This window comes from Podarcis muralis, chromosome 7, assembly GCF_964188315.1.
Source record: "Podarcis muralis chromosome 7, rPodMur119.hap1.1, whole genome shotgun sequence".
Classification (NCBI taxonomy): Eukaryota; Metazoa; Chordata; class Lepidosauria; order Squamata; family Lacertidae; genus Podarcis; species Podarcis muralis.
In genome coordinates, this window is record NC_135661.1 from 20,798,702 (window position 1) to 20,821,876 (window position 23,175).

At 46.5% G+C, this 23,175-nt stretch overlaps 1 protein-coding gene across 1 annotated transcript in view; it reads left to right on the top strand.

The window, feature by feature from the left end:
* Positions 1 to 22,552, top strand: part of ACAP3 (ArfGAP with coiled-coil, ankyrin repeat and PH domains 3) — a 148,370-nt gene extending 125,818 nt beyond the window's left edge. The window contains exons 23-26 of the mRNA XM_028740832.2: positions 682 to 791; positions 2,875 to 2,985; positions 3,555 to 3,616; positions 21,136 to 22,552. Coding sequence (XP_028596665.1) covers positions 682 to 791; positions 2,875 to 2,985; positions 3,555 to 3,616; positions 21,136 to 21,242 — 390 coding nt within the window. The 3' untranslated portion in view covers positions 21,243 to 22,552. The remainder of the gene's footprint in view (positions 1 to 681; positions 792 to 2,874; positions 2,986 to 3,554; positions 3,617 to 21,135) is intronic.
* The last annotated feature ends 623 nt before the right edge of the window (positions 22,553 to 23,175 follow it).

Consider the following 23,175-nt stretch of genomic DNA (forward strand, 5'->3'; position numbering starts at 1 on the left):
AAGTGGTAGAGCAAATGGAGGTAAGACCAGGCCCCCCTGCCGAGGGTGGGGAGCTGCCTGGTACACTTGCCCTGGGCCTCGGAGGCCTAAGTCAGTTGTGGGGGGCCTCTAGGGACTGACTGGTTTTTTTGTTTGAGTTTATAACTTTATTCTAACAAGACTCCTGCCCTGGGCCTCAGCCAATCTTTGCATGGGCCTGGGTAGGGTGATCTTAAAGGTAAACGGATCCCAAGTTGTTAATGATGTTGGGTTTTATCTCACATTACTCCTCCTCAGAGCAGACCCACTGAAGTTAATGGACCGTGATTAACCTGTCTGTCAAGGGGGTTTACAACATTAAAATACAATAATATCTATCGGTACACACGCACACACATATGTACAACATAGTTAAGAACAGCAGCAAAACAGCAATAGAAAGTAGTTGATTAAAAAGAGAGATTCATATTGTGAAGACCTGCTAAAAACTTAACTTTTTGTGGTGTCTCCCAAGGAACTCTTGCAATTGTAGCTCTGATAAAGGTGCCAAGAGTTCTGTAGGGGGGCAGCAGTCTCCTCAGAAAACTGCAGCTCCCACGGCTCTCTAGCAAGAAGGGATGCAGATTACACTTGCCGGAGTCTGTTTGGTGCTCCTGTAGTTTCTTTCTCCCATCTGATCTCTCTCCCAATTGTCTCCATCAGGGCTCCTTGATAGCCTGCGAATTCTTGCTCCAGAATGGAGCAGACGTTAACCAAAGAGATATTCGAGGGCGCGCACCTCTGCATCACGCTACGTATTTGGGCCACACTGGGTGAGTCATTCGGGGCGCGAAGCTACCAGGAAGGGGTGCCTTAGCTTAAGCTGGTATATGTCAGACCTGGCTATCCATGTACTAATTGTGTCCTAGCTTGACTGCTGCTATGCATTCTATGCGGGGCTGCCTTTGAAGACTGTTCAGAATATTCCATTGGTGCAAAATGCAGCTGTGTGGATGCTGAGGGGTTCAAAGAGGTCCAATAACACTTGGTTGTCTCCAAATAAACATGAACCCATCTAATTTGCACTTTTCAAAACAATCCTCGAGCCGAAACATAGCCATCCGCCGAAATTTGCACTTCTCCAAATCTTGCAATGTGGTTCTCCTCTCGAATAATGTGTTCAGAAGTGCACCTGTTGAGGAAGGCTCATTTTGTCTCCCTGACTGGCTGCCTTTGACAACTCAGGAGTTTGGAGGAGGAGTTTGGATTTGATATCCCGCCTTTCACTCCCTTTGAGGAGTCTCAAAGCGGCTAACAATCTCCTTTCCCTTCCTCCCCCACAACAAACACTCTGTGAGGTGAGTGGGGCTGAGAGACTTCAGAGAAGTGTGACTAGCCCAAGGTAACCCAGCAGCTGCATGTGGAGGAGCGGAGACGCAAACCCGGTTCACCAGATTACAAGTCTACTGCTCTTAACCACTATACCACACTGAGATCCGTTGTTCACTTAAAAACCTGACAACAGGCAAAACCATGCGCTTCCTGCCTGAAATATTTAAATTCAACCAGTCTTGGCGGGCTCCAATTTTGACTAAATTGTTCTCTGACATTAACCAGGCAGGGGTTATTCCTGTTGGGTGGTGTTCCAGAATTATTGTTCCTCTGTAGAATAAATGGGGAGAGATCTGAGCCTAAAAATTGTAGGCCATTTGGTGTTCTGGATACAAGTCCACATAAAGTTTTGTTGACTAAGCTTCAAATCTAGGCAAAGGAAAATGGCATTTTTGCAGGCTGGTTTTGGGCATAGAAGAAGCACAACCGATCAATGCTTAGTGCCTAGCCCGTTCGATTCCTAAAAGTCTGAGTCAGGTGGGGGGAAGTTCGTATGTGACTTTTCTGGGTTTTACTTAAGTATTTGATTTAAAGACAGAGGTGGTTTGTGTGGGAAATGATCACATACTAATATAAATATTATTTATGTATTTATTTTATTGCATTCCAAGCCCACGCTTTTCTCCTAGGTGGCATACATGGTTCTCCACCTCCTCATTCACTCCCTACAACAACAACCTTGTGAGGGGGGTTAGGCTGAGAGGGAGCGACTGGCCCCAAGGCTATGTGGGGATTTGAACCCTGGTCTCCCAGGTCACAGTCCAACACACTAACCATTAAACTACGTTGCCGCTTCTAATTCAGAAACTTTACTCACACACTGCATATACGGGGTTCAAATGTGCATAGAAATATTGGTGAACATAATGTAAAGTAAAGGTAAAGGGACCCCTGACCATTAAGTCCAGTCGCGGATGACTCTGGGGTTGCAGCGCTCATCTCGCTTTATTGGCCTAGGGAGCCGGCGTACAGTCATGTGGCCAGCATGACTAAGCCGCTTCTGGTGAACCAGAGCAGCACATGGAAATGCCATTTACCTTCCCGCTGGAGCGGTACCTATTTATCTACTTGCACTTTGACGTGCTTTCGAAATGCTAGGTTGGCAGGAGGCTGAGCAATGGGAGCTCACCCCGTCGCGGGGATTCGAACCACCGACTTTCTGATCGGCAAGTCCTAGGCTCTGTGGTTTAACCCACAGTGCCACCCGTGTCCCAACATAATGTACAGAAAGGCATTATTTTAAGGAGAAACCACATTGCAAAAATGAGGAGAAATAGGCACTAAAATGCTAGTGAGTTTTCACGAGGACTTTAAACAATAATAGTAATCTCACACTGATGTGGAAATGTGGAGAACCCAACTTAACATTGGAAGAATGAGAAACTGAGATAGATGGAAACTGACCTGTTCGTCCACCCTTAATAGGATTGCAGCCTCAGTCTACTATGGTTGGCTGTGATTTTTCTCCGACATCTCTGTGTCTCTTGCTCACTCTCTCTTTCTCTCTCTTTTTACGTTTGACAGCCAGGTCTGCTTGTTCCTAAAAAGAGGAGCCAACCAGCACGCGGTGGACGAGGATGGGCAGGACCCTCTGAGCATCGCGGTCCAGGCTGCTAATGCGGACATTGTTACCTTGTAAGTGGGGCCCCTCTGCCATGTCAGAGCCTTCCCCCTGGATCTGATCATAGAATTGTTGAGTTGGAAGGGACCATGAGGGTCATCTAGCCCAGCCCCCCTGCAATGCACTGGCTTGCTGCGAGTCTCGACCCTTTCAAAGCCTAAGCAGTCTAGGCCAGGGTTGCAGAAACAGTGAACAAGAGAAGTAAAGAAGAAGAAAAAGAAATGACACCCATATACTATCCCCAAAAAAGAGCCCAGAACTTGCAAATATTACAAGGTCGTTCTTGTAATTAACCTGCATTTAACCTAATACAGTGCTTATAAAAATGAATTCAAAATATTGTTAAATTTGTCCGTGGCCAGTCTACCTTTATGAACGATTTGTTCTAGTTACAGGTAGATAGCCTTGTTGGTCTGCTGTAGTCGAAACAAAACAAAATAATTTTTTTAAAAAAATTCCTTCCAGTAGCTCCTTCGAGACCAACTAAGTTTGTTATTGGTATGAGCTTTTGTGTGCATGCACACTTCTTCAGATACACATGTGTTCTTTTATATGGCTAAGCAGACCTTCCCTCCTCCTCCAGGCTGCGTCTGGCTCGAATGAACGAAGAGATGCGAGAAGCCGAGGGCCCGTTTGGTCATCCAGGTCAATATCCGAACAACAGCCCCACAGAGCTCCAGTACAGGAAGTGTATACAGGAGTTCATCAGCCTTAACATAGATGAGTGTTAGTGACGACTCCCGCAACCCTGATGCCTCCTCTTCCTCCTCCTCCTCCTCCTCCTCCTCCTCTTTTGGGTCGAAATTTAAGGATGCTGACTGATCCCAGGAAAGAAGGAAACAAAACAAAACTGTAGACGTGTCTTGTGGTGGGGGGAGGGGGGATGTTTGGCAACTGGGGGGCGGGGGGCTCGCTGATGGAAGTTTTCCATTCCAAAAGCCCATGGGTGGGTTTGCCCCGATGGCCACGCAGAAGGAGGAAGAGAGATAAAGAGAGAGACTGAGAGAGGGGATACAGGCAAAGAACCCTTAACGTGAAATATATGTGTAAAATTGTCACCTCTGGTCCCAGAATTGGGGAGGGTTCTGGTTTTTAAGGTACGCAAACTTTGGAAGCGGGTGGATCAGGGCCAGAACACCCGTTCTGCCTTGCGGGCTTTGCGGGATCACGTCCACACCACAGAGCACCTTTGAATGCACATTAAAAGCACGCAGCTTTTCCCTGAAGAACCCTGGGAAGTGGAGCTTGTTTAAGGGCGCTAGGGAGTGTAGCTCTTTGAGGGGGTCAACTGCAGTTCCCAAGATTCTTTGGGGAGGAGCCCTGTGCTTGGTGTGGGTCAGCCCTAAGAGCGTAAGAAGCGCCTCTCACCCACTTTCCCAAGAGTTTGATTGCTGTTTTTAAACCCGCGTTGCCAGGAATTAAAAGCAAGGTTCGGAGGAGAGAGACTTTTGCAGAGAGAAGAGGGAATTGTACATATAGGTGAAAAGGGAGCCGAGATTGGGACTTGAAAGGGGCATATTCCTCTCTCTCTCTCTCTCTCTCTCTCTCTCTCTCTCTCTCTCTCTCCCCCTCTCCCCCCAATGGCATTAGCCATCAACCTGTGATGTGTCTTTCAGAGGTTTTGGAGTGCCGATCACACACACATATGAAAAGCTCAGCCAGTTGGTTTGGGCTGGAAACGCAAATTCCTGGCCCACTTAACGTACAGAGCAGGTGTTGACGGGGGTTTGGTGGGGCGATCGGCAGGTCTGTTTGCTGTGCCCTTTTTGCATGTGCTACAGTTCTTTGGATTGAGAGGCATGGCTGCCCACCTTACATGCTCTCAGGTTAATGCCGGCAAAGGCTTCCTCTGGTTTTTGCTTTGTTTTGTTTTGAGGTGGTTTTTCTTTTCCTGTGTGTGTATGGAATATTTAACAGGGAGGTAAGCTTAGCTGGTCAAAGCCATAACTCAGCCGCTTCCAAGATGAGGACGCGATCCTTGAAGGGCGAAGGCAAATGTAACATACATGAGAAGAGCGTGGAAGCATCATCGCCGTGGGTTGTGTCCACTGTTAGCCTTACTCAGAGTAGATCTATTGGATTGAACAGGCACAACTAATGTAGGTCTATTAATTCCAATAGGCCCACTCTGGCTAGGATTTAGTTGGATGCAACCTATGTTAGGTGCAAATTGTACCCTCATCTCTTTTTCAGGGTCAAACTCGGGGGGTGAGGCAGGGAGAATGCTGCCCCTTTATGGCCAATAAAATAAAATAAAAATCAGTTGTGGGTGGCCTCAGTTGGCTACTATCTAAGTGAATGAGACGCCTCCAGTCCTGGTCCCAAAGGCAGTTTTGTAACTGTTGTTGTTTTATAAATGCCACTTTATGGGGGATTGGCGGTATGAATGAATAAATTAAGGGTGACCAGTTGTTAGTCATACTGCAAAATGACTTTGGCCCAGTTCTCACTGCGGTTGTTAACTTGTGTCTGGGCTGTACCACTCCTGATGGTAGGTGGGGGCTCATGTAATGGAATTTTTCTCCATATCCAAACAAATGCCCTGCACGAGGAAGACTAGCATGTCGGTGTGGTTTCTAGCCCAACTTTCTTCCTGATGTGCTAACTCTCTGCGTACAGGGTGACTATTGTTATTATTATTTTGTAAAGTGTGCCTCAATTTATTTATTTTTAAATGGCCCACAAGGTGTGTAACCTTCCTGAAGGTCATGGAGTAGAGAAAAAACAGACAGCTAACTTTGCACCCATTGTTGTGAATAGAGGAGTAACAATCCCCACCACAATTTCTCTTGAAATAGTACATCTGTCTTCACCTTTCGGATATTACATCTGTCCTCACCTGTAGACTTGCCAAAAGTGGTGAGGCTTGGAAGAAGATGCTCATCGCCGGCGATGAGTTTTTGATTTTTGATTTATTTTTTAGGAAGACAAAAAAACACACACACACCCAGGGAGAATTGTAAAGTCACTCCTAGCTAGCCTTCTGAGGCAACAATTAACTGGAGCACATAAGGGGGTGGGTGGGTTTATATTCCTAAATCATGATGGATTTCCTACTTAACAATTCCAGAGAAAGAGGATTTCTCCTTTGCATGCTCGCCCTTACAAAGACTGTGATCCTTCCTCTCCCTGATGCATGTCCGCAGAGGGCTCAGCAATTCAAGATTTCTTGGATTCTGGGATACGGGGTGTTCGGGGTGGGGTGGGGCAGGGTGGGATGTGGTGGGGAGGGTTAGGTTATTTATTATGCTTTTTTCTGGAGCAGGACCTGTTCTTACTCTCCCGAGTAACTCTTGGGGTTGTTGTTTTTTTAAGGTCTCTGTCAGGAGACAGACCGGGATTTTACTTTAGACTTAGGAGTAGGATAACTTCTCTTGACGATCATGTGTAAAATATGAAGCAGCGGCTGGCCCAGGCACTGTCTCGGGGCGGTAGGGGGAGTTGTCCTCCCCAAAGCGAAAGAATCCTACAATGTTCCCAGTGTCATTACCTCCTGTTCAAGGGTTAGGTGGCTTGTGGATGAGCGAGCAAATTTTGCTGGTCGTCTCTCTCTCCACCCTCTCCACTGAGGCATCAGATACGTCTCCCATCCCATCTCCTGCCTCGATTGCCCTCCTCCCTGCCAATCTCATATATACCTGCTTAAGGAGCTGAGGCAGATGATTTTAGCATCTGCTAACACTTTCCCAATGATCTCTACTGAGGTACGAGTCTCTTGGGGTGGTGCAAAAGGCTACAGATGCATGCAATTCTCACTCAAGAGTTTTGGGGAAGGTTTGGGGCAGGGGAGGCGAAAGTGTGAGCTTTAAGCCTGGAGTGAGGGGAGAGAAATTCCAATGGATTTTGTGCTGAAAGGCGACTCTTACCTAAATTTGAACCGAAACACAGCCGTGCTTTGAAATTTGCACTTCTACAAATTTGGCATGGCAGTTTCCCACAGTGCATACATGAGGTGGAACTGCATGCAAGGAGAAAATCACTCTTAAAGGCTGGCAAATTTACATTGGGGCTTTAAAAAAACAGGGAGGGTAAGTACGTGTTCCCAGTTTTTCCACCAGGCCTGGCCATTCCGGAGATATTCTGTTGCCTTCCAGTCACAAGGGCTGATGTTCAAACACCAAGCTTGCACCCAAATCCTCTCACACAAGCCCTAAAGCCACATGGGTTCCTGGTTGCCAATTGCTCTCTGCGGTTCTGTCCCCTACCGCCTAACCTAGGAAGCTGCTTTGTACTGCATCAGACTGGCAAAGACTCTCTGGGGTTTCAGAAAGGGCTCCCTTTCACCTTAAATAATAATAAAAATAATTTATTTATGCCCCGCTCATCTGAATAGGTTTCCCCAGCCGCTCTGGGCGGCCTTCACCATAATAAAAGCACAGCGTAACGTCAAATATTAACAATTTCCCAATACAGGACTGCCTTCGGATTTCTTTGGAAAGTTGTGCAGTTGTTTGACATCTGATGGGAGGGCGTTCCACAGGACAGGCACCACTATCGAGAAGGCCCTCTGCCTGGTTCCCTGTAGCTTCACTTCTCGCCCTTCACTCCTCCTTTACCTGCAGATGGCAGGGATTGAACCTGGGACCTCATGCACACAAGGCAGATTCTGTGCGACTGAGCCACAGCCCTTCCCCTAGGACAGGGGAACATAGGAATAACATAGCCAGATGCATTGATGCTGAGCTGCAGCCCTTCCTCTCTGACAGCCATGTGACTCTCCCCGAAGCCCCACCCTCTTCCTCATGCCCCAGACCTCAGCACAACATTCCTGCTCAGGTCAGCCCCACGGTTCTCCTGCCTTTTGCCTCACCTTCTGTGACCTCAGGTCAGCCTGGGGGATGCAGTTAATCTGCTTAGCTGCCTCTCTCTGCTGTGACGCAACCCCTGGTGACTGATGTGATGAAGAACACATCAAATACTCTCTCTTTTTCTCTTTCCTTCTTTCTTCCCCCCCCCCTCCTCCTCCTCCTCAAGCCAGCTCCCTCTGCTGAATCACACATCCCACAATATTGACTCAGATGCTGTGCTTGCAATGCACATCTCTGGGCACGTGCAAATTAGGGAGCCCATTCTTCTCATTTTCATACCCGTTCCTCCCCCAGTAGAAATGAGTCAGTTCTCATTTCTGGCAGAAAGAGCTGTTCAACAGTGGAATTGGCTCCCTCGGAAGGTGGCCGACTCTCATTCCTTGGAGGTTTGCAAACAGGAGTTGAGTGACCATCCGTCAGGGATTCTTTCAATATGATTCCTACATTGCAGGGGCTGGACTAGATGACTCGTTGGGTCCCTTCCAGCTCTACAGTTCTGTGATTCCCTCACTCCTCTTAAAGGAATAGCAAATTCCGTCCTTCTCTTCCGTATCTTGGTAGAAGCAAGGAAGCCACCATGTCCTAAGCATTATCAGCCAATCATTTTTGGATCCCATCTTTGCACTCAGAAATTCAAGTCTGCATACCTTGGGATTGAAAAAATAATAATAATCAATTTTATTTATACCCTGCCCTCCCTGGCCAGAGCCGGGCTCGGGGTGGCCAACACCAGTAAAATTACAGTAAAAACATAAAAGGGAGGAAAAAACCCAATTTAAAATACAGGTTAAAATGCAATTTAAAATGCAGCCTCGTTTTAAAAGTAGCCCATAGATCAAAACCATAAGGGGAAGGAAACATAAGGGTCAGACTGAGTCCAAACCAAAGGCCAGACGGAGCAGCTCTTGAGTGAGTCATCCTGTTCTTATTGTCACCACAACTACCCTGCGAGGGATGTTAAGCCAAGATAACGTACAGTCGCCCACAAAAGTTTCGCCCCTGAGCTTCACGGCTGGAGCAGGGGGTCAAACCCAAAATTCACATTATACCACCCGACGGTGGTGACCACCAACTTGGATGGCTGTCAAAGACAGATTCGTGGAGGGTACGGCTATCACCGGCTACTGGCTATAATGGCTATGTTGAACCTCCATTGTTGAAGACAGTATACCTGCGCATAACACCAGTTGCTGGAATCTTAGGTGCGGAAAGTGTTGTTGCACTCAGATCCTGCTTGGCATCTGGTTGGCCACTGTGAGAACAGGATACTGGATTAGATGGGCCCCCTGGCCTTCTTAGGTCTTTATCTACAACACTACCACACTGCCGCCCCCAACTATTAGATCAGAAACGAAAAGAACTCTGTGGACATTACAGTAGTTCAAAAGAATTTGTCTAAGTCATCCAGGCTGGTGGCCATCACTGCTTCTTGTGGGAGCGAACCACATTGAAAGTCCCCCAGAAACATCTGTCCGTGTCAATTAATTTCATGATTGCATGAGCTGCCCCAGGAAAGGTGTGTGTCAACTATCGTCAGACCTTTTCAGACCTGCATTTACGCCAGACATGCATTTGGGGAATCATTTCTCATATAACCATATATTTGTATGGAGGTGGTACTTGGGACGGGAGGGAAATTCTATTTTGCTGGCGTTTGAAGCCAGTCCTACCTGATTCCCCCACTTTCCAAAACAATGTGCAAACTGAAATGCAGCCATTGAAATCTGTGCTTTTGCAATGCAGTTCCCCAACCATGTAATGTGTACTCCCCCCATCCCCAAAATGCATATACAGTACTTAAGGGTGCTTAATAATGCACATGTTAGTGATAACTCCCCCCCCCCCAAATGCATTCTGTTTGGGAAAATTGCTTTGCAAAAATGTGCATATTAGGCGAGGTGGTGTTTTATCTCTTTGGAATGCATTAGTATACCTACAATTTTTCACCCTGAAAAATTGCACACTGAAATAATGATAGATTTTCACGAGGACCGTTTTCTTTCATTGCAAACTGATGTGGAAATGTGGAGAACGTGGCTGAAAGCTTGGGAAATAGAGAGAAACTGAAAGTGACAAATTCACCCCTCCTTAGCTGCAGAACACCGTGACCCATGGAGGCTCCCCAACCCACCCATTGAAGATCAGTAGAGTACAGTTCCCCCCCTCCCCTCTCCCTGCCACCAGCCCTCTAGGCTGCTGTCATGTTTTTAAAATGTGGAAAGTGTACAGGGATGGTGCAGACAAGGAAGCCACGGTTTAAATCCTGAGGTAGGGGCTTGCAAAGGGGGTTGCATGTCTGACAAGGTGTTTTATCTATTTATGATACATTAGTACCTACATTTAAGATTCAATGTATAAAATCAGCTATGTGCACTTTTCCTACTTAGCAGTATTGGGTTCTTTTTTAAAAAAAAAAAAATGTTAATGTTCTTTTTGTTATGGAATACTGTGCTGTCTTTTTAAAATGGGTGACATTGTTTAAGTATTTAATTTATTACTGAGGAAGCCCCCAAGGGCGTGTGCAATTACTTTCTCCCTCCCCCCCCCCTTCATTCAATACAGTTCGGCTGTATTTCAATGTCAGATTTTTCATTTCTTTTGTACAGTTGCTAGGGAGTGGTTGCTTTTTTAAAAAAAAGAAAATCCAGCAAATTTGCCTCCCCACACACCCTGCTCAGATCGCTTTCTATCAACCCTCTTTGCTTTATTTTTGGAAGATAGCTCAGAAAGCATCAGAAGCCTGATAGTTTTCGAACACATCTAAAGCAAGTTTCTGGGCTGGATCTGGACAAAGGTTGCAATTCTAGACCCGCTTGCCTGGGAGTAAGCTCCATTTAACATAGTGGGCCCTACTTCTGCGTAAGCATGCATAGGACTGCAGTTGTAAGTTAGTTGAACTTGGTTCTCATTGAAAGCAATGGGGCTTGAGCCATTACAGCTAAGTTGCCCCATTTGATTTCAGTGGCATCTGAGCTCAACTCGTTTAGTCTGAATCTGGCCCTCTTATATGCTTTCATTAGGATGAAACATTGAACTTTCACAAATTTCTTCCCTTGGTTGATGGGGATTCTGGAACAGCATGGACTGTGTGTGTTTGGAACTGGAAGAGAGGGACGTTAGGGGAAAATGTACATAATTCCAGGTTACTTTGCAACAAAGAGCTAGGTATAACATTGCAAGGTTTGGCTTGTATGGCCTTTCCCTTCCAATATGGAAATATTTTTATTGTACTCTCTATAACCCTATTTGAAATGCGTCAGATCTCCTTCTCTCCCCACTCTTTTAAAGTGTTGAATTGCACACTGGGTTACAAAATCCAGTTGCAGCTGCAAAGTTGCCTTTGTGAAGAAAGTAGCACCCCTTTCCACTCAAAGCAAAACTCTCCTTCACAGCCACATTCCCTCCCCAGCTGACTATTGTTCCCTGGGAGAAGGTGGAAATAAGGCAGAGAGTGCATCAGCACTGTAATATTGCATCAATTTAATTCCTCTTTAATGGTCCTGACTTCCTGCAAAGACTCCTGGGAAGTGAGTAGAGAAGAGGGAGAAATTATGTTCAGCTCATGCTTGAATACGAAACCCCCCAATTCACACATACCAAAATAATGGGCCAACCTAAACGCAGCTATCCTTTGCGATTCACACTTCTCTGAATCTTGTGGTGCTGTTCTCCGACGAAAAAATGTGAATATTAGGAGAAAGTGTGCTAAAAATGCATCAACGAAAATAAAATACAAAAATGCATTATATATTAGGAAAAATCACATACAAAAAGTGTGTCTGTCAGGAGAAATTTGCCCTAAAATGCTGGCAAATTTTCGGGAGGGTTATTTTTTAAAAAATAATAATGCAAACCGATGAGCAAACTGAATTTAAGATTGGGAAAATGAGAAAGAGAGAGAAGCCATCCATCCCTAGAAGCGAGCTTTAGGGGAGGATGCTAAGGTTTCTCCATTAGAGGACTCCTTCCCTTCCTTAGAGAACTACAACTCCCAGGATTCTTTGCAGTCTGTCACGTGACTGTTATGGCATGGTGCACATTTCTAGATGTTGTTTCCCCGGTGTTGGCATTTGCCACCTGGGTTCACTATTAGAGGGGCTGACTCATTGGGCAAATGAGACCAGTAGTTGATATGAAGGTGGAAGACAAGAATTGTGAACAAGGAGTGGGCAGGGAAAAGAGACCAAAATGGAACGTCATTGCTGCCGTCCAAAGGCAAATTGGATTTCTGGTTAGCAATTGCTTAGCTTGGCAGCTGCCAGTATACCCCCCCCCCCCAGATGTGGACTACAACTCCCATCCTTGACCCCTAGCCATGATAGGTGGGGGCTAGTGAGAGTGATAGCCCGCCACATTTGGAGACGTCCTTGCTGGCGAACACTCATGACAAACGTGTGTGGCTTGGCGTTCAGTGGATGGGGTGCAGAGGTGTTTGGAGTAGCTGGGGGAAAGGTGTGTGCTGTGAGCTGGGGAAAAGATTTGTGGAGCGTTGCGGGGAAAGGAGAAACACAAATATTGAAAGAGAACGTAAAATACTGAGTGCTGTTTCCTTAGGAATGCGATGTACTGATGGGCATCGAGCCAGGAGAGCCCTTTTAGGGTGCAAGAGGTCCACCGCAGCTCCCAGTGGAGCAACTCCAACTACCGTAACGTTCCGGCGAACGTTATTTTCCACTCAAAATATGTGTCTTTACCACATGGCGGTGCTCTTTGACAACCACTAGCAATGGAAGAACTAGAAGGTTAGAAAGCTCAGCGCCACTGGCAAGAAAAGAACGTCAATTCCCCCAAGCACAGCCCAGAACATTCACCTTCACAATGCAAACTGCCAGGCATTGGAAGCTATAAAGCTATAGGTATATGCCCACAAGAACACAAGAATCCTGGGAACTGTAGTTTGTTAAGGATGCTGAGAGTTGTTAGGAGACACCCCCCCCTCCAGTGCAGACTCCCCCCCCCCCATCTGTTGACCCTATATGACCCTGGCCTTTCTAGGACTCCATATACACCCAGAAAGCACACAGGGTGCTTCTGTGCAATGCTGGACCCCTCCTTCCTTCAGAAGAAACTTTTGTATTATAAAATTAGGACCCATATTCAAATCAAGACATCAGGGGCTTTAATCACTCTCTATTTAAACAGCATTGGAGAAGGTTGACGTCGCTGTTGCTTTGCTGTGCCAGGTCTGAGCCGTGTGATCAGCAAAATCATGTGATGGCATCCATCTTGGATCTCACCATTTCAGAGATGTGGGTGGGAGGTGAGATCTGCAAAACCTCTCACTCTGTATTGCATTTGGAGAACGATGGCATGCGGGTGGCTGGGGGAGGTCACACTCTATCCTGATGGACTGTTTATTTATCTGTTCTTTGTGCATGGGAGAGGCTATATGGGGAACATTCAAAATGTTGTTGTCGTCGTCCCCACCGCCCAGTCTTAAAGTGGTATAGTCCAGGAGGAACACTACCACATGGTTTTGCTGAGAACAGCTTGAAGTTGCTAGTTGAGGCTCTAATATCAACAGGAAACGATGGTGGGAGAGGAAGTAGTCATCTAGGACATGAACCACTCTCTGTAAATAACGTTCCAGCACATTAACCATTCCTCTTATCACTTCAACTTGCTTTTCAGTACAATCTTTGTAACACTGGCTTGTTTGTTTGTTTTTTAATTAAAAAAAATACCTCTTCCTGTTTTTTCTCACTTTTGCCTGCTTGGCCTCGACTGAGTCTACCTACGGAAAAATCCAAACACTTCTGTATGTTATTTATCTTTGTATGGTTTTAACCAGGAAAGGGGGGGGGGGACATCAACACACACACGCACACACAACTGAGAATACCCCACAGAAATTCTGCTGCTCTGGTGTCTTATTGACCCCCCCCCTCCTTCTCCCGTCTCTTGAAACACTGTTAATAAAAATCTAGAGTAAAATCTTTTACCTCTTCTTCCTTCGCCTCTTGTTATTTATGTTGTCTTGCTTCTGTTTTCTATATTAACTCTATGAGCTTTGGGAACCCCTCCCCGCCAAAATCTAGGGCAATATATTCACACACAAACACAAACCCTTGCTACTCTTTAAAGGTAAAGGTAAAGGGACTCCTGACCATTAGGTCCAGTCATGGCCGACTCTGGGGTTGCGGCGCTCATCTTGCTTTATTGGCTGAGGGAGCCGGCATACAGCTTCCGGGTCATGTGGCCAGCAGGACTAAGCCGCCTCTGGCAAACCAGAGCAGCACATGGAAACGCCGTTTACCTTCCAACCGGAGCGGTACCTATTTATCTACTTGCACTTTGAGGTGCTTTCGAACTGCTAGGTTGGCAGGAGCAGGGACCGAGCAACGGGAGCTCACCCCGTCACGGGGATTCGAACCACTGACCTTCTGATCAGCAAGTCCTAGGCTCTGTGGTTTAACCCACAGCGCCACCCGCGTCCCACTCTTTAAGTGGGTGCTACTCTTTAAGTGGGTAGTAAAGATTACCCCCTTGAATTAGCCCCATTAGTGTTGAGTTCACGTCACCTGCCTCCCTCTCCTTGTTAATTTAGGATGGTACATGGGGTCAACATAACGATCATAGGAACACAGAAAGCTGCCTTATACTGAATCAGATCATTGGTATGCCTACACTGACTAGCAATGCCTCCCCAGGGTTTCAGGCAAGGAACAGTCCCGGCCCTAATTGAAGATGCCATTGGGAGTTGAACCTGGGTTCTTCTGCATGCGAAGCAAGATGCTGTACCACTGAGCTACAGATTATCCCGACAGGATGGAGAACTGAGCTAAAACATAATGAAATGAGTTTCATTATGGATAAATGGGTTACGTTCTGCATTTAAAAAGGTAAAGGGACCCCTGACCATTAGGTCCAGTCGTGGCCGACTCTGGGGTTGCAGCGTTCATCTCGTTTAGGGATGCATTTCTGCATTTAGGGAGGGGGGAAATCAGATACACAAATATAGGAAGAACGATGCCTGGCTTCGCAGCAGCTCATGTGGAAATTATTTAAGCCAGGGACAGAGAACCAGTAGCCCTGCAAACATTGCTGGACTTGCCCCAGCCAGCATAGCCAAGAGTCAAGGGTGATGGGTTTTGTATTTCCACAACACCCAGAGGGCAATAGTTCCCCATCTGTTCTCTAAATATTTTGGACTCCCATCAACCCAGGTAGCATAGCCAACGGTCAGCGGTGATGCAGGGCTAGGAGAACACGTGGAAGGCCACAGGTTCCTCATCCCTGATCTAGTGGTTTTTAGTAGACAACGCATTAGACTTCAGTCACAATTGTTGACACTACTCCGCATCAACCAAAGTATAGAGCAGGCATAGGCAAACTCGGCCATCCAGATGTTTTGGGACTACAACTCCCATCATCCCTAGCTAACAGGACCAGTGGTCAGGGATGATGGGAGTTGTAGTCCCCAAACATCTGGAGGGCCGAGTTTGCCTGTGTCTCGTATAGAGTTATAGCCAACTAAGTCCTATTCAGAGAAGACTCATTCAAATTAATGGACTGAAGTCATGGACACTCATTTCAAAGAGTCTTCTCTGAGGTGGGTAGCAACTAAGTCTTACTTAGAGTAGATCCACAGAAATTAATGAAGAAGACAACTAAATTACATATATTAATTTCAATGGCTCTTCTGTGAGTAAAACTTAGTTGACTATCGCCCACCATGTCCTGTTTAGTCAGAATAAGATGTCCATTTCTGGTCTTTTCAGTTTAAGGAGGCTATTGACAAGCTAAGAATGTGTGCGGGGCAACAAACAGTGACTGGGGCTGATAGGGTTTGTAGTCCCCAACATCGGCATTGGCTGCCCCTATTCTACACTTGATCAGCAGCAGTTTATTGGAGTTTCAGACAGAGGGCATTCCCAGCCCCACCAGGAGATGTCAGGGATTGAACCTGAGACTTCATGCAAAGCAGATGTGCTACCAATGAACTACTGCCCATCCCTTGAGACTTGGGGTCATAGGAAGCTGCCTCATACTGTGAGTCAGACCACCACCCCATCTTGTTGAATGGCAGCAGCTCACCAGGGTTTCAGACACAGAACATTCACAGCCCTACCTGGAGATACAAGGGATCAAACTTGGGACTTTCTGCATGCAAAGCTGAGCTTCTGCACCTTCTGCCACTGAGCTACAGCTCCTTCTTATGTCATGTTGGCTCCCAATGTTCAGGTTTAGGAACCCAAATCATGTGTTCAGGGGCTTAGATCAGAGACTAGATTTGTTAGCTTGTGTCAACCTAGTGGCATAACAACTGCAGTTCACTCCTCCTTCAGCAGTTCCATTAATTCTAACTCACTATGGAGTACAAGGGCTGTCCAAAATGTTATTTTTTTTTTTAAAAAAAATGTTTTTCTCTGTATTTTTTGTCCAAACCAAAGGACTGCAGGGTTGGCATTATTCTGTTGCTTTTGGAAGGGGGATACATAATCAAAACTTGGCTGTAACTGTTTGATGGGGATGGGAAACCTGATGCATTTTGCATCTGAAGGTCAGCACACCGGATTTGCACTTTCGCAAACAATACGTGAACCAGAACACAACCAACCTTCAAAATTTGCTTGTCTCTGAATTTTGCAATGTAGTTCTTCAGCCAAGTACTGTGTACCCAAAGGCATACACTAAGGTAAAGTGTGCATTGAAAGAAACCATATATAGTAGTAAAAACAGTTGATGAAAGTGCATCACATTAGAGGAAGCTGTTTTGCAAAAATGTGTATGTTTTGCAAAATTGCACACAAAAATATGTGTATTATGAGACGTTCGCACAAAAATGCTTACAAATTTCCACGAAGACATTTTGTAACGAAACACCAATGACACACCAATGTAGAAATATGAATAACTGAACTTGGAAACATGAGACGCAGAGAGAAACCCAAAAGGATAGATTTGCCAATTTCTGCCAGTTGCTCTTGTTGGGCTGATACCCGCTGTCCACCAGAATTTTTGCACAGGTGTGCTTGAACGTGGCAAGGGAAAATTATTGGCTACAGATAGCCATGTGTGCATGTATTATTTATTATCCAGTTGATGTCTTTTTAGGGTACGATCAGGATACAAAGTGCTTTGCAGGGTAACAAGGCAGACTCTTGCATCACAGAGCTTACAGAGCTTACAGTTCTAGTTCTGGCAGAAGCAGAGTAATGATGCTATAGGTACTCGTAATTACCAGGTTCAGAGCAAAACTTCAGTGCATTCGTAATGCTTACTAGTATGCTGAATCTGGCACAATTCTTCTCTGGCTCAGTTTGCATTCCTGAGAAATAGCATTTCAGGAGCCAGGGGCCCTGGGAAACATAATGTTCCCACGGCACCTGAGCCCATAGAAACTCAGATATTCAAGGGGGAAAACCACATGCCTCAGATTCTCTGGCAGCTGGGATATGAATATTGCAGTGATACCAACATCAGGGAGGGAGGGAGAGAAGCCTAATGACTGGCTTCGTAGAGGGTTACACATCTGACACAATTCTTCTCCAGCTTGGATTGCATTCCTGGCAAACAGCATTTCTGGAGCAAGGGACCCTGGGAAATGTAATGGTCCCAAGATACCCGAGCCTATAGGAATTCAGATGTCTTGGGTCCTTGGGCATCTGGGATGTGAATATTCCAGAGCTTCCAGCTCCAGGGAGGAAGAGAGAGAAATCTAAAGGCTGACACTTTAAACTTGGGTTATACACCCACAGCACAGAAAATTGACCAGTTGGTAAATGTTGGCCTATAGTTTGGAGAGGAGCCTGGATGTGATCTGCTTCAACCAGGAGCTTCCAGTTCTCTGCACATTTGGGCTGGCTTTTTGACATCAGTTTAGATCTCCCTCCCTGTGTTCTTCCAAGCAGTTTCCTAGAAAAAAGGAGAGTGGGTCAAAGGCTGGCAGCTTGCTGAAAATAACACCCTGGAAGAATCTTTGAAAAGTACATACCAAGTTTATCCACTGGGTGATCAGTTGTGTGCTCAGTAGCCCCGAGAGAATCAGAACGTGAGGAAACACAACAAAACAAAACAAAACCCTCCATCATTTCCCAAGCTAAAGCCTCCATTTTCTCCTGCTGCTTATTGAACGGCAGGAAGTTTTGGGAGGAAGGCAACTTTTGGCCGGAGAACAACACTGATAGGCTTGCCATACGTCCAGGAAAACCTGGCCATGGAGGCCAACATGCCCATCTGGGCAGATTTTTACATTTTAAAGGAAATGTCTGGGTTTGGGGGTGGGCTTGGGCTTGGGCTGCTCTGCACACCATGGCCGCTGCCAGCCCGAGCTGGGAAAAGAGGCGCCTCTTTTCCCAGCTTGGGCTGGCTGCTTTTCAGGCTGCCCCCAAAGGGTACCCTAGCCTAGGCCAGAATCTCAGAAGATGCCCCAAAAGATGCTCTAAATCAGTGCACAGCTGGATCACATGTAGGATAACCATGCACAGTTTCTAATGCAGGTATTGACTGCAGGGATCAGCTTTGGTTCAATTCAGATTTCAGGGCAAACCTACCTAACTCATACCACCCAACACACAAGCCAGAACACAGCTGTCCTTTGAAATCTGCACTCTCCCCGAATTTTATACTCTAATTTTATTGGCTTCTTTTATCCCATTTATATCCCACACTTCTACCTGTGAGGTAGGTCAGCCAAGATATAGTGATTGCTCCAAGGTCACTTGGTGGGACTTCATGAAGATTTGAACCCTGGTCTCCAGGGTTTTAGTCTGACACTCTAACCACTACACCACACAAGCAGAGGCCCCTGTCTGTCCACTAATGGAAATACTGGTATAGATGACCTTTGAGCTGATCCAGTGGTGTGTGGTCCGTGTACCTTACCGCACATGTGATGTGACAGCTCAATCATATACATCATCAAGGAGACCAAGGGGTGATCTGATCATCTGACCCAATTTACACTTTGCAGAGCAAAGCACAGCTATCCTTTGACGTTCCCAGATTTCCCTGGATTTTCTGCTGCAGTTTGGCAACCAAATGATGTGAACAAAAATGTGCATATTTGGGGGGTGGAGGTGGGAATGTGCATGAAAATGCGCACATTTGTGAAGATGAGATATGAAAACGAATCGTATTCGGGAAATCGGCTTGCAAAAATGCGTGCGTCAGGCAAAATTGCAAAAAAAGGGGGGGGGGGAATAAAAGAAAAGAAGTCCTGGCCACAAGGGGAGCATAAAGCCATCAGGGCTCCAGATGAATCCCAAATAAATATACGATTTGTACCAAATCGACAGAGAGAGAGGAGAAAAAACACTTGTCCTCTTAAGTGGTAGTAAAAAGAAAGGCACAGGTTCATATTCCTTTCCATTTTCCCCCTTTCATTCTAGAGCAAATGCACACCCATAATTACCATTTAAATGTTCGCTAAGCTTCTGGCCAGAAATACAGGAATGTCCTTAAGGGTGTACGTGCAGCAAGACAGATCCTGAAACTGATTTCTTTTTTTTCTTTCTTTCTATGTCTGCATCCTGGTATATTCCATGCATTTCTTTTTGCATTTATATAAGTATCATGTATGATGCATGGACAATGTACTGTTCACCCCCCCCCCCTTGCACCAGTAGTATCCTTTGTTTTTAATACAGGTGTCAACCATCTTGCACATGTCCAATTGATGTGTGACTGCTCATGTGTGGGTCCTTTTGGACCTGGAAGGGGGCAGAAGGGGGCAGGGCAGAATGGGGTGTAACAGGGCAGGGCGGGGTGAGCTTATGCATGCTCCACCGGTGCAGATGGGGGCCAGGAATGGAGCCCCCCCTGCAAAAGAGCCACTTCGTAATTCTTTGGAAATCTGCAGCCATCATATTTTCATTGTATCACTCCCTCTATTTCCGATGTTCAGCGCTGAGTGCCGTTGCTTACATACCGCCCACATACAAGGGTAAAGTAGCAATGCAATTGCAGGGACCCCTAAGTCAGGGGTGGGAGGCTGCTTTCCGCCTATGTAGGGAAGTTTTTTAACGTTTGATGTTTTAGACTATGATGGAAGCTGCCCAGAATGGCGGGGTACGAATAATGAAATTATTATTATTAGCCACATTCCCCTCTGGGCAATCTTTTGAGGGCCACATGCCAGGGGTGGGAGGGGCCAGAGAGAAAAATGGGTAGAGCAGCACAGCTAAAGGTTACCTCTGTACTTCAGACTTGTTGCTACACACACGGACACAACACTTTTTATTCTCCATCCAGGCAAGCAAGGGGCATTGTCTACACACACCAGCTGGACATCAATACAGATGTACTGTACCTCGGAAGTCGAACGGAATCCGTTCCGGAAGTCTGTTCGACTTCCAAAACGTTCAAGAACCAAGGCGCAACTTCCGATTGGCTGCAGGAAGCTCCTGCAGCCAATCGGAAGCCACGGAAATCACACTGGACATTTGGGTTCCAAAGAATGTTCAAAAACTGGAACAATCGCTTCTGGTTCTCGGGAGCCAAAACGTTCGACTCCCAAGGCGTTTGAAAAGCAAGGTACGACTGTATTTGCAGTGTGAAGCAGGAACCGTGAGGGGTGTGGCCTCTGAGGAGTGTCCCAAGGGCCAGGCAGAGATGCCTGAGGGGCTGCATTTCCTCTCTGTGTGGAAGTTCTCCAATCCAGCCCTAAGGAAAAGGGTTAACCTGTGGCCCTCCCGATGCTACTGAAACTACAACGCCCGTTGGCCACAGACAGCAAGTTCAAGAAAGAGGAGAGTTTTAGTTCAACAACATCTGGAGGGCCACAGGTTAGCTGCTCCCGCCCCAAATACCTCAGTGAGTACCGAGCAAGCTGGAGGAAAAGCTGAAAAGGGGATGGAAGGGAGTATCCTGAAATGGGGATGGAATGGAGTATCCTGAAAGGGGCGTGGCTGGTGGTCTTGAGCCCTGAACAGAAGCATTCTAATGTGCCGCAAAACTTTGTTGCCATTCCCACTTGTCGTGTAAAATGCTTGCCATTTTCTTTTCAAAAATGTAATGGAAGAAATGTTTAGAAAATTGTTGGGCCAATAAGCCTTTAGAGAAAGCACATCAAAGACACATGGCTTCCCTCAAAGGTTATTGGGAGCTGTAGTTTGAGGGAGCTGGGAATGGTATTTTTCTAGAAAAAGAGGTGCCAGAACTCACCACGAACGCCTCCCTCCTTCTCTTAGAATAGCAATGGCGCCCACCTGAGAGGAGCCAGAACTGAGCACCAGTCAGTTCCACCTGGATAAAACAAGCCCTGGTTCCCAGGATTCTTTGGAGAAGCCATGTGCCTTAAATGTGCAGAAGTCAGCACTGTCGGCATCTTTCCTTGTCTCCCCGTTAACACTGATTTCGCTGAAGAGAAAGGGCAGTCAGCTCATCCTCGGTGTCTATGTCTGTCTTCTACAGGAGACGCCACCTATCTCGACATCTTCCGCGAGTTTTCTCACATGGCATCCAACAATCCGGAGAAACTCAACCGCCGCAGCCTGTACTTCAGCCACTCCTACAGATAGCCCTCAAAACCACCACGGACATCGTCTGAGAACGCTGGTTCCTTCCAACTCCAGAGGGAGAGTCGAGATTACGTGCGGCGGATGAAGCCGAAGGGACAGAGGCGGCCGGTGGCTGAATCGGGTCCATCCAGAACAGGAGCAGTTCGACCCAGTGTCTCTGGTCACCCCACACAGCTTTGCGTTGATCGCTACATCTCCCCATGGTCACCACCCCACAACCAAATGGCTTTCCCCCTACATCCCCTTCCCCCCAAAAAACTTCTGAAGAGGATATACACAGCCCTAAGAGTAACTAGCCCATGTTTACGCCATGAAATGGAGAGGGAAACCTATTTCTTTTTAAAGCAGGGGTCGAGAACTTGTAGATATTTCGGACCTCGCTGGACTCCAGCTCCCATCAGCCAATAAACAGTCCAGGATGATGTGAAGAATGTCTGAAAGGCCACAGCTTCCTCATCCGTGTTCTAAAATGGAAGTGGTGAATTTGCGGCCTTCTCGTTATTGGTGGGTTGCAACTCCCGTCATCCCTGATCAACTGCTTGTGCTGAGGCTGATGGGAGTTGTAGTCCATCAACATCAGGCAGGCCACGGGTTGCTCTCCTATGTCCTGCTTCTGCCCCACTGTTGCCCTGGAGGTTTGATCTCACTAGCCTCAGGTGACTTGGCAAACTGGTTTTTACAGCCTTGGAGCAGGATGGAAAGTATCGATTTTGTTCAATGGGAAGATTAGATCCCTCCATAGCATCATTCAGGAGCATGGCAGAGAACTAAAAATGATGAGCAGGCTTCCTGACTCACTACCAACTGCAGTCAATCCACCACAGTGCCCCCCCTCAATATATTTCATAAAATCACAGAATTATAGTGCTGGAAAGGACCCCATTCCCACTCCTGCCATTACTTGCCATTTTCCTTACCCTTTCTGTGATTTCCCTTGCCTTAAGGCCTAAAACAAGTTCCCTGTTCCTGATTTTAAAACATGGCTTCTTCTTCTTCTTCTTCTTGTTATTTCAAAAATCACGTTCTGTTGTTTTCATAGATAACGGACTTGTCAGAGAGCCTGTACTGGTACAGCCTCTGCCGCCCAAACTGCCTCCTGTTGAGCGTGTATAGAAATTTGTGTTTATATGCTGGAAATGTAATATATCTCTGGGCAAAAAAGAAACATATTTTTAAAAAATGCTTGTGGCGGGAGCGAAGGGGTATGAATTGCAAGGGAGGGAAGAGGGAAGTCCAGGCAGGAGGGACGGACGGACCTTATTTACAAGATTATAAATAAAGACGGGTGACATTTTTCTCCCGGGACATTAGGCATGACTTCCTTGTCAGTTTCTCGGATCTACGCATCTTTGAACCAGGTGAGAAAATTATGTCATGGACCTTGCTATAAAGTGATATTTATTGGGTACACGTTTATAGCTTTGGGGCCAGCTGCCAAATCAGATATAGTAGTTGGCTCCTGAGAAACGGCAAAGTAGAGCCCAAGGTATTTATATGCATAGAAAGAAATATGCACACAGTCTACAGGCGGTGACTTATTGGACCTCCAGTTGGCTGTGTCACTGCGGCTTTCTGGGAGCTAAAGAGGGAGGCATGAGGTCAGCATGGTGCAAACGCAACACCAGTTGACCCAATCAGGTCCTCCCACTAGCACAACTGCACCTCCGCAACATCACACTCCAACATTGCAGTTACGAGTGCACCGCTCCCCCCAAATAATCAGCCATGACTCTGCTGCTCAGAGGTCAGGGGAACGTTGCTGCCCCACCGTGCTGTCTGCGCGGAATGCCCCAAGTTCGATCCCTGACATCTCCTGGTAGGGTTGGGAATGAAAAACCCTTCGAAAACAAAAACCCACCATACTCCACCACAATTGTTCGCTCCAAACCTCAACTCTCCACAGGCCTCCAATGTCATTGCAAAAGCTTCCGCA